General features: G+C 45.0%; 1 protein-coding gene across 1 annotated transcript in view; it reads right to left on the bottom strand.

The window, feature by feature from the left end:
• Positions 1 to 12,411, bottom strand: part of LOC143959432 (uncharacterized) — a 75,726-nt gene that overhangs the window by 22,612 nt on the left and 40,703 nt on the right. Inside the window, exon 4 of the mRNA XM_077468079.1 lies at positions 6,814 to 7,584. Within this exon, the coding sequence (XP_077324205.1) occupies positions 6,814 to 7,584 (771 nt within the window). The remainder of the gene's footprint in view (positions 1 to 6,813; positions 7,585 to 12,411) is intronic.

The following is a 12,411-nucleotide window of genomic DNA, read 5'->3' as shown; positions in this document are numbered from 1 at the left end:
CAGATTGACAGATGAGGTTAGTAGCGCTTTCTTGGGCCTGAAGTGTACAAAATACCAACCTTCAATTGAAGATTTAGCCAATGAAATTCAGCAACAAAAAAGTCACTAATAGGCAGGTTAGTTAAAGCGGGAGTCCACCGGGACTCCGCGTTTTTTTTTTTTTTTTTAAAGCCAACAGCTACAAATACTGCAGCTGCTGACTTTTAAAATAGTGACACTTACCTGTCCAGCGCGCCCCCGATGTCGGCACCCGAAGCCGATCTCTAGGTCGTCTGTCGGGTGCTGCCGCCGCCATCTTGGGTATGGGAATCAGGAAATGGAGCCTTTCGGCTTCATTTCCCGGTTCCCTACTGCACATGCGCGAATCGCGCTGCGCAATAAGGACGCTCCCAGCTGACTCAGGGATCTGTGTGTTTCCCAGCAGGCAGCGGGGCACTTGCGGGAAGGGGCGGGCACTTGCGGAAAGGGGCGTAAGTTACGCCCCTTTCCGCAGAGAGCTATCCCGGAAGTGGGTGCAGTTACCTGGATTATCCAGGTAACTGCACCCCCCTCCCCCCTGAAAGGTGCCGATTGTGGCACCGGAGGGGGGGAGGGTTCCGATGAGCGGAAGGTCCACTTTAGGGTGGACCTCTGCTTTAAAGAATTCGCCCTCCCCCTCACTTATCTCAGTTCACGGCAGGGCTGTGGAGTCTGCTGCTTCCAGCTCCACGTCCTCATCAACATGCCGCTCCGGCCCGCCCCCGCTATGAATATTCATAATCTTCGCCCTCGCGTCACTAGGAATATTCATAGCAGGGGCGGGCTGGAGCGGCATGTTGATGAGGACGTGGAGCTGGAAGCAGCCGACTCCACAGCCCTGGTTCACGGCACCCCAAACAAGTTCAATAATATCAAGGGCAACATACGAAATCGACTGATGAACAAAGAAGTTACTAAGCAGGTATGTTAAATAATTTGTTTTTGGTTTATTAAATACAATTATATATTGCAATTATGCATTTTTGTAGTTTAAACTATAAATTGCGCAAAATTATGTTTTTTTTGTCGAAGTGACACACCACGCGAGTTATGCTCGATTTTTTGCCGATTTTTGACACACCACGCCAAAAAGGTTGCCCATCACTGTCCTAGGTGGTCTATACAGCTCATCCGGAAAGTATTCATAGTGCTTCACTTTTTACACATTTTGTTATGTTACAGCCCTATTCCAAAATGCATTCAATTCATTATTTCCATCGAAATTCTAGAAACAATACCCCATAATGACAATGTGAAAGAAGTTGGTTTAAAATCTTTGCAAATTATTTAACCACTTCAATACAGGGGGGCACTTATACACCTTCCTGCCCAGACCAATTTTGAGCTTTCAGCGCTGTCGCACTTTGAATGACAATTGCGCGGTCATGCTACACTGTACCCAAACTAAATTTTTATCATTTTGTTCCCACAAATAGAGCTTTCTTTTGGTGGTATTTGATCGCCTCTGGGGTTTTTATTTTCTGCTAAACAAATAAAAAAAGACAAAATCTTGAAAAAAAAAAACATGTTTCAGTTACAAAACTTTGTAAATAAGTACGTTTTCTCCTTCACTGATGGGCACTGATAAGGCGGCACAGATGAGGTGGCGCCAATGAAGTGAGGCTGATAGGTGGCACTGATATGCGACACAGATAGACACTGATAGGTGGCACAAATAGGCACCGATAGGTGGCACGGATTGTCATGGATGGGCGGTATGGATAGGCGGCACGGATGGACACTGATAGGCGGCATTGTATTTTAAAGTATTGTAGGGATGGATGCCAATCAGTGCCAAACAATGCATGCCAATCAGTGATGCCAATTGTGGGCACTGATTGGCATTCATTATGGGCAGTGGCTGGCATCCCTGGTGGTCTAGGGGGGCATACCTGGTCCTGGGCATCCCCTGGTGGTCTGGTGGCGTCCCTGGTGGTCCAGTGTGGGCATCCTCGGGGGGGCTGTGCTGATAATCGATCAGCACAGACCCCCCCCCTGTCAGAGGAGCAGCCGATTGTCTCTCCTCTACTCGCATCTGACAGACGCGAGTGAGGGAAAGCCGATCACCGGCTCTTCCTATTTACACTGTGATTGGACACGGCTGATCACGTGGTAAAGAGTCTTCGTCGGAGACTCTTTACCGAGATCGTAGTTGCGGGGTGTCAGACCGACACCCTGCAACAACGATCGCCACGATGCGCGCCCCCGGGGGCGTGCAGCGGCTTAATATCCTGATCACATCATATGACGTCCGGTCAGGATATTAAAACCACTTTGCCCTCGTCATTTTGCCATATGGTGGGCGGCAAGTGGTTAAAAATAAAAAACAAAATCACATGTACATAAGTATTCACAGCCTTTGCTCAATACTTTGGTTGAAGCACCAGTGGCACCAATTACAGCCTAAAATCTTTTTGATTATGATGCTACAAGCTCGGCACACCTATTTTTGGGCAGTTTCTCCCATTCTTTTTGGCAGGACCTTTCCAGCACCATCAGTTGGATGAGGAGCGTCGGTGCACAGCCATTTTCATGATCTCTCCAGAGATGTTCGGCTTCAAGTCTGGGCTCTGACTGGGCCACTCAAGGACATTCACAGAGTTGTCCCATAGCCACGCCTTTGTTATCTTGGCTGTGTGCTTAGGGGTTGTTGTCCTTTTGGTAGATGAACCTTCGCCTCAGTCTGAGGTCCAGAGCGCTCTGGAGCAGGTTTTCATCAAGGATGTCTTTGTACATTGCATCATTCATCTTTCCCTCAATCCTGACTAGTCTCCCAGTTCCTGTCGCTGAAAAACATGATGCTGCCACCACCATACTTCACTGTAGGGATGTATTGGCCAGGTGATGAGCGGTGCCTGGTTTCCTATTGACATGACGCTTGCTATTCAGGCCAAAGAGTTCAATCTTTGTTTCATCAGACCAGAGAATTTTGTTTCTCGTGGTCTCCGAGTCCTTCATGTGCCCTTTGGGAAAGTCCAGGTGGGCCAAGATGTGCCTTTTACTGAGGAGTGGCTTCTGCCTGGCCACTCTACCATACAGGCCTGATTGGTGAAGTGCTGCAGCGATGGCTGTTCTTCTGGAAGGCTGTGCTTATTTGGACCTTCAATGCAAACCTTCAACAGGATTGTATGGATGCAGAGATCTGGGGAAGGGGACAGTAACATTTCTGCAGCATTGAAGGTCTGAATAAACACAATGGCCTCTATCTTCCATAAATGGAAGAAGTTTGGACCAACCAGGACTCTTCCTAGAGTGTGCCTCCTCGCCAAACTGAGCGATCGGGGGAGATGGGCCTTAGTCTAGGAAGTGACCAAGAAACCGATGGTCACTCTCACAGAGCTACAGCATTTCTCTGTGGAAAGAGGAGAACCTTCCAGAAGAACAGCCATCCCTGCAGCACTCCACCAATCAGGCCTGTATGGTAGAGTGGCCAGACGGAAGCCACTCCTCAGTAAAAGGCACATGACAGCCTGCCTTGAGTTTCCCAAAAGGCACCTGAAGAACTCTGACCATGAGAAACAAAATTCTCTGGTCTGATGAAACAAAGATTGAACCCTTTGGCCTGAACAGCAAGCGTCATGTCTAGAGGAAACCAGGAAGCACTCATCACCTGGTCAATACCATCCCTACAGTGAAGCATGGTGGTGGCAGCACAGGAACTGGGAGATTAGTCAGGATTGAGGGAAAGATGAATACAGCAATGTACAGAGACATCCTTGATGAAAATCTGCTCCAGAGCGCTCTGGACCTCAGACTGGGGCGAATGTTCACCTTCCAACAGGACAACGACCCCTAAGCACACAGCCAAGATAACAAAGGAGTGGTTATGGGACAACTCTATGTCCTTGAGTGAGCAAAGGTTGTGAATACTTATGTACGTGTGATTTTGTTTATTTTTAATAAATATGCAAAGATTTCAAACCAACTTCTTTAACATTGTCATTATAGGGTATTGTTTCTAGTAGTGATGCACCGAAATTTCGGCCGCCGAAACATATCGGCCGAAAATGCCCTTTTCGGCAATTTGCCGAAAGAGAAAAACGTCCGATAATGGAGCCGAAAATGGGGCGTGGCCTGGGTGGGGGCGGGGCTCCGCCCTCGCCCCTGGTGACGCCCATCATGGGGGGTGTATAGCGCAGGAGAGCCACCTCCGCCGCCTGTTTGATCACAGCGCGGGGAACATCACAGCTTTCATTTCAATAGCTGTGTGTTCCCGGCCGCGCGCCGTCACACGCAGCCCCTCCCCCTTGTCCGGGCACTTAGATAGACAGATCATCCGCAGGATTGGATGGATGATCTGTCTATCAAAGTGCCCGGACAAGGGGGAGGCGCTGCGTGTGACAGCGCGCGGCCGGGAACACACAGCTATTGAAATGAAAGCTGTGATGTTCCCCGCGCTGTTATCAAACAGGTGGCGGAGGCGGCTCTCTTCCCTGCACACAGTGCACAGGCTGGCTGCAAAATGGCACACAGGCTGCAATGGGGCACACTGGCTGCAATTGGGCACACTGGCTGCAATTGGCTGCAATGGAGCACACTGGCTGCAATGGGGGATGCCTCCTGTACCACGTCCCCAGTCTCTGACCATCTCCTATACCGTGTCCCCAGTCTGACCACCTCCTGTACCATGTCCCCAGTCTCTGACCACCTCCTGTACCATGTCCCCAGTCTCTGACCACCTCCTGTACCATGTCCCCAGTCTCTGACCACCTCCTGTACCATGTCCCCAGTCTCTGACCACCTCCTGTACCATGTCCCCAGTCTCTGACCACCTCCTGTACCATGTCCCCAGTCTCTGACCACCTCCTGTACCATGTCCCCAGTCTCTGACCACCTCCTGTACCATGTCCCCAGTCTCTGACCACCTCCTGTACCATGTCCTCAGTCTCTGACCACCTCCTGTATAAAAATATTCTTTTAAAAACAGTCATTTTCGGTATCGGTGCTGTTTCGGTTTTCAGCCTAGAGTATTTTTCATTTTCGGTATCGGTTTCGGCACCAAAAAACCCATTCGGTGCATCCCTAGTTTCTAGAATAATAAATAATGAATTTTATGCATTTTGGAATAAGGCTATAACAAAATGTGGAAAAAGTGAAGCGCTTTCCGGATGCACTGTATCTACTGTTTTAAGCAAACTTTGTTGCTGATTCATATTTAAAAAAAAAAAAGAAAAAGATGTTTGCGTCACCAAGTCCTTTCTCAAACTGATGTGTGTATGGGAGGTCAGCCTTCGTTATCACCTGAGAAAAACACAGTTTTATGAGGAAAGCATCAGGGTCTGCATCCCTTGAGGAAAAGAACCTAGGCAATCAGGAAACTCTTTTTGCAGGGGATGTCTAAGCCCCCGTCCACAGGGTCGGACATTCCGACAACAAAATCCGTCGGATTTTGTCCGAAACTTGTGTTGCATACACACGGTCAGACAAAGTTGTCGGAAAAAACGATCGTTCGGAACGTAATGACGTTATTTCATTACGACGGGACTACGTTGAGGCTAGTAGCCAATAGCTTTGGTCCCGTAATTTGATCTGAGCATGCGTGGCACTTTGTCCGATCGGAATTCCCTACAAACGATCGGACAAAGTCCGATCGGATCATGTTATCGGAAAATTTTATAGCCCAGCTCTAAAACTTTGTCGGTCGGATAATCCGACCGTTTCCGGACTTGTAGTTTTGCAACAGCTGGAGGTCCGCTAATTGCAGATCCCTGGTCTAGGAATTTGATCTGAGCATGCGTGGCACTTTGTACGATCGGAATTCTCTACAAACGATCGGACAAAGTACGATCGGATCATGTTGTCGGAAAATTTTATGGCCCAGCTGGAAAACTTGGTCCGTCGGAATGTCCGACCGTGTGTACAAGGGCTAAAATGTAGATTGTACCTCAGTGCAGACTTTGAGAAAAGCAGTGAGCCAATCACAGAAGCAACTAATTAAAGTTCTGGGGACATTCTGTACATCAGTGGTGTACAGAATGCTTTTAGGTTGCAATAATGCACAAAACCAAGTCACAACTGTACAGGACTATATGGCATTAGACCTTCACCACAATGTTGTCCCACTAGCACAAGATACAACTCATTTTCCATGTCGACGCTGACTCCACAAATCTATATTAAAAAGGTACTGTACTACAAGATGACTTGGTCTGAAGAGAGAGTGCTGATACAGGTGGGAAAAGGTTGCCAAATTAAAAGAAAGCATTTTTGAGTGGCTGCAAATTGAAATAAAAAACGTTAACTGTAATTGTTTTATTTATGTATGTTAAATAGATTTTTTTTTTTTTCAACAAAAGTAGAGTTTACCTGCAAACAATAGGTATTAAATCACAAGGTATTGCATACATAAATTCTCTAAGCCCTTGTACACACGGTCGGACATTCCGACGGAAAATGTCCGATCGGACCGTGTTGTCGGATAATCCGACCGTGTGTGGGCTCCATTGGACTGTTTCCATCGGAATATCCGACCAACAAAGTTTTAGAGCTGGGCTATAAAACTTTACGACAACATGATCCGATCGGACTTTGTCCGATTGTGTGTAGAGAATTCCGATCGGACAAAGTGCACGCATGCTCAGATCAAATTCCTAGACCAAAGATATTGGCTACTTGCCTGAAAGTAGTCCCGTCGTCACGTTACGTACGATCGGATTTTCCGACAACTTTGTCCGACCGTGTGTATGCAACACCAGTTTCGGACAAAATCCGATGGATTTTGTTGTCAGAATGTCCGACCGTGTGTACAAGGGCTTAGACAATAACACCAAGCAATCTATTACACTGGACTCTTACCTTTTTCATGATTAAAATCCTCATGAGATTTCTCGGATGGCTTCTGGTCGATCTCAGCTTCAGTGTTCAATTTTACTCCATGACGGTGACATTTGTCTGTAGGAAATATACCTGCAGTATTTATACTCGAGACTCCTGTCATGTCACAACTTGGTTCTGTTGCTTCTAGTTGAGCATGATCATTGTTGGGAAATAATGTCAGGTCTGAATTGACTTTTGTGGTTGTTGGAGATATAGGCTCGCTGCTTACTTGACTTGGAAAAATGGAATCCTCAAAGGAAGATACTGTAACATCATGGTGGACATTTGTGGTCATTAGGGACATAGGCTCCTCAGCCTTCAAAAGAGAAACTTTGGAGGGCTTACTAAAACAAGGGAACAACATTGGAGCACTTATACATTTGGAAATGCCTTCCATTTTGGATTTATCAGCCCTGAAGGCAGAATACACAATATTATCCAATTCATCTTCTGTTTTATGCTTTCCACACTGGAAATGTTGAGGGCTTTGTACTGAACTGGGACGTTCAATATCTCTGTTATTTAAATCAAGCTCTTGCAAAGGACCAACCGGCCTGTTCTCTGTTGTATCTTGTAGGCGATTTTCAAATACGAGGTTGTGGTTATCTTGTGAATTGACATGTCCTTCCCCCTTTTCCATGGAGCTTTGTAAATTACACTTAGATTCAGATATATTTGTCACTTTGTTCTTACATTGGCTTCTAAAGAAACAGATGACCATCCACATACTCAGCGAAAAGAACAGGCCACCTGTAAGAGGAGCAAAAATGCAAAACAGATAATCAACTGGAAAGACAAAGTATGAACCATTAGAGCTGCACAATTAATCGTTAAAAAAAAATTGTGATCTCGATTCAACCCCTCTGACGATCTATATTGCAGAGTTTACCGATTCTTTCATATAACAAGTGGAGAGACTTCTCTGCTCACTCAGCTGTCAAAAGAAAACATGGGCAGTCTGCCAAGTTTAACACGAAACATAGTAACTAACTCTTCTTAGATCAAAGGGAGAAAACTTTTGTGTGAAAAAAAAAATCCAGGCAGTCTGCCAAGTTTTTAAACAATGTGTAAATGCAGGAAGATTAACCACTTCAATACCGGGCCTATTCTGGCACTTCTCTCCTTCATGTAAAAATCATCAATTTTTTGCTAGAAAATTACTCAGATTCCCCCAAACATTATATATATATGTTTTTTTTTTTGCAAACACCCTAGGGAATAAAATTATGGTCATTGCAACTTTTTATCTCACACGGTATTTGTACAATAATATTTCACAAATTAAAAAAATTACAAAACAGTAAAGTTAGCCCAATTTTTTTTATATAATGTGAAAGATGATGTTACACTGAGTAAATAGATACCTAACATAGTTAGGTTGAATAAAGACACCAGTCCATCCAGTTAAACCTGAGGGGGTGTCTACAATTGTCCCTATCCCTGTACATTGCACACTCACATTGGTCCCTACCCTTAAGGAGCCCACAATCCAAGGTCCCCATTCATATACTGGGGCCAATTTTGGACAGAAGCCAATTAACCTACCTGCATGTCTTTGGAGTGTGGGAGGAAACTGGAGTACCCGGAGGAAACCCACGCAAGCACAGGGAGAACATGCAAACTCCAGGCAGGTAGTGTCGTAGTAGGGTTTGGACTTGATGTCTCTTTTCAACCTCACCTATTATGTAACTATGTACTGAAGGCTTATCATTTCTTGAGACACTAACAAGCCAGGAAAGTACGAATTCACCCCAATTACCTCTTTGGAAAATAGACATTCCAAGGTATTTAGTAAGAGGCATGGTAATTTTTTTGAAGTTGTATTTTTTTCCCACAATTCTTTGCAAAATTAAGATTTTTTTTTTACAAAATTGTCATATTAATAGGTTTTTTTCTCTCACACAGCATATGCAAACTTGCAACTCCACCCCAAAACACATTCTACTATTCCTCCTGAGTATGGCGATACCATATGTGTGAGACTTTTTCATAGCCTGGCCACATACAGAGGCCCAATATGCAGGGAGCACTGTCAGGTGTTCTAGGAGCATAAATTACATATCTAACTAGTTTTTTGAAAATGTGGAAAAAAAATGAAAACGCATTTATCTTACACAAAGTTGTACATTTATAACATATTTCCAATACATAGCAAAAATGACACCCCAAAATACATTCTGCTACTCCTCCTGAGTATGACGATACCAAATGTGTGAGACTTTTACACAACCTGGCCACACACAGGATCAACATCAAAGTAGCACTGTCAGGCGTCCTACGAGCATAAATTACAGATCTCATTTCTCAACCACCTATTACACTTTTGAAGGCCCTGGAGCACCAGGACAATGGAAACGCCCACAAAATGGCCCCATTTTAGAAAGAAAACGCCCCAACGTATAATCTATGAGGCATAATGAGTCTTTTAAACATGCAATTTTTTCCAGAAGTTTTTGGAAAATGTGGGGAAAAAAATGAAAACGCTTTTTTTTTTTTTTTTATTTTTTTTTTTTTTACACAAAGTTGTCCATTTATAAGATATTTCCAACACATAGCATGTACATAGCAAAAATGACACCCCAAAAAACATTATGCTACTCCTGAGTATGGCGATACCACATGTGTGAGACTTTTACATAGCCTGGCCACATACAGAAGCCCAACATCCAAGTAGCACCATCAGGTGTTCTGGGAGCATAAATTCCATATATAATTTCCTGACAACCTATCATTTTTGAAGGCCCTTCATATTTCTGACACATAGCATGTAGATACTAAGAATTACAATCCAAAATAAATTCTACTGAGGAAAGGGTAAAAAAAAAAAAAAAAAGTATTACCTGTGGTTTTAGTAGTGTCCACAGAGGAGAGCATTGGTCCAGGCAGCAAACAGGGATGTTCTTAGCAACAGCAATAGTAATTATCCAGGCAGCAGGCAGGAATATTGTCTATAGTCAGTACAAGAATATTGTCAGCACAGCCAAAGCATTTGTCCATAGGAATTGTCCAGACAGAGACAACCAGCACAGCCATAACATTGGTCCTGGTACACTTTTACCTGCAGACACATTATTGTACTGCTCTCCAGCCCTTCATAAAAATACTGCCTCTTGCTACAGGGCCTCAGTCAGGTAAGACCGGGGCACAGGGTTAGAGGATTCTCCCACCCAAATCTCTTTGAAGCCTCCAGACCCTAATCCGGAAATTACAAAACCTGGAGAAAACAAAAATAGTTTTCTCCATCCAGAAAAACAATTCTGGAGCCCCTCACATATGTGAGACCCCATTGTACTACAGTAGCAAGGCAACAGATCAGTCCAAGCCGTAGGCAAAAGCATAATCGATAAAACAGGCCAGAGTCAGTTCACGCGGAAGCAGTCCAAACTGTAGGCAGAGGCATAGTCAAAAAATAGGCCAGGGTCAGTTCACCTTGAAGGTAGTGGCATGGTTATTAGAGGAAGCATGAAAAATGGGCAGTACAGATGATGAAAATGGGGAAATGGTTAAAAACATGGGCTAATATTTTAGGGATGTATGATAAAGTCGGAAGCGTTCACCAATGCAAAGGCTGGGTTGGGAGGGACACTGGGGACAATGATAAATGGTATTTCTTTGAAATCCTCTTTTGGTGTATACACAACATTTTTTTTGCCATCTTCGGCCTGCTTCAGATGGTAGAATGTTGTCCGGGAAGTGCCGCTCATGAAGTCTGTTAACAGCATCAAAGCAAAGGTTTTCTTGGGGGGGGGGGGGGGATCTTTATTGATAGATGAGGGACGTGACAACTTCTTCAATGAATTTTAAGAAGGGGGTGCGACATGCTGTGGATTTGGTGTAGATTATGTATGCATTATAAATGGCCAAGTGCATGAGATAAATTGCTACTTTCTTGTAACAGAAACGGGACCTCCTTATTGCAAAATAGGGCTTTTGGTCGCTGAAATCCACCCCCCCCCCCCCCCCCCTTCCACCTCAAGGCCAGAAGTTTGTTGATTCTCAAAGTTGTTTCGCCCACCCCCCTTCGCAGTTTTTTGTTCACTTTGGATTGTGGAAAGCCCTTCCTGTTCTTTCTGGAGGTTCCACAGGCCAGGGTTTTTGTGAGATGTAGGTGTTTGAAAAGGGGCAGGCTGGTGTAATAGTTATTAAGGTATATGTGATAACCTTTGTTCAGCATTGGGTATGACAGGTCCCATACAATCTTTCCAGTTGTGCCCATGTAGGCTGGGCACTCAGGGGGCTGGAGCTGGGAATCTTCCTTCATATATGCAGGATACATACAGATATCCCACGGCTCTCTCACAAAGCTTGTAAAATTTGACTCCCTATCTGGCCCGTTTGCTAGGAATATATTGTTTTATTCCTAGCCGGCCTGAAAAGGGTACCAGGGACTCATTAGATAAGGACCTGAACGACCGCAACATACAGGGATATACACTGTAATACTGACATATGATTACACACATAGGTTGGACTTGTGTCTTATTTCAACCTCACCTACTATGTAACTCATGCACACATATATGCTGATCGGGGACCGTTCTGCAAATGGTCGGGCAAATAAATTTATAAATGGGCGAATTTTACATAATTTATCATAATTTGGATGATTTCGGGGAGGGCACTGGGTGTTGTCAATGAAATGAAGAAAGTGCATAATCATCTCATATCGGGACCTGGGCATTACGGCAGAATAAATGGGCATGTGGCGGATGGGGTAGGTGGACCAGTAGGGTATGTCCTTCATTTTTTTTGCCCCATGTTTATATTGAGGCACATAAACAATTTGAACCCCTTTAACGTCAAATCTCTCTACTCCACGGACGGGCATATGATGATGAGTTGTTGGCAATATACTGCTGGGCAAAAAAATTGGTCTGGTCCATGATAAATTGCAGTAAAGTGTCGGGCAAAAATAGATAAAAGCAATCAATTTTGTGTACTGACCTGCACACCTGGCTGTGCGGTGAAAGGGGGGCTATTTGTTCATCCCGAGTCAGAAGGTTGGCAAGAACATCTGGGAGGTATGTAGCGGCCCTGGCTCATGGGGGATGTGACACTCCAGTGCTGGTAGTTTGGAGATTTGCAGTTCCTGTGCTGGGATACTGCAGCGCTGGTACTGGGCCTGAAGATTTGTTCCCAGGGCCTAGCGCTGGCACTGGGCATTTGTTCCCGGGGCCTATCGCTGGTGGCAGCGCTGGTACTGGGCCGGGGAATTTAATACTGGTGGCTGCCTGGTTTGCAGAGCGCTGTGCCCTTTTAGGAGGGACCCAATCTTCCTCCTATTCATCTGCCGATCCTCTGCTATAAATCAGTTCAAATGCTGAATTTGATTCGGAATCAGAATTGGCATTGGAATCTGATGAAAACTGCCCGCTGTTCTCATCAGTCATGGAAAGGATCTGGAATGCCTCCTCATTGCTATATACTTCTTTGGACATGCTGCTGATGGCTGTGCGATGGGTGAAAGGTGACGTTCACTGATAGGTGATGATGGTGTGACTGACGACAGTCACTGAAGGGTGGCTGGTAATGGTCACTGATGGGCTACAGGTGACTGGCGAAGGTCACTGATGGGTG

Source organism: Lithobates pipiens, unplaced genomic scaffold (assembly GCF_037356315.1).
Source record: "Lithobates pipiens isolate NorthernLeopardFrog02 unplaced genomic scaffold, aLitPip1_a1.2 Scaffold_11, whole genome shotgun sequence".
Classification (NCBI taxonomy): Eukaryota; Metazoa; Chordata; class Amphibia; order Anura; family Ranidae; genus Lithobates; species Lithobates pipiens.
The sequence above is the reverse complement of the archived record's forward strand: the minus strand, read 5'-3'. Positions and strand labels throughout refer to the sequence as shown.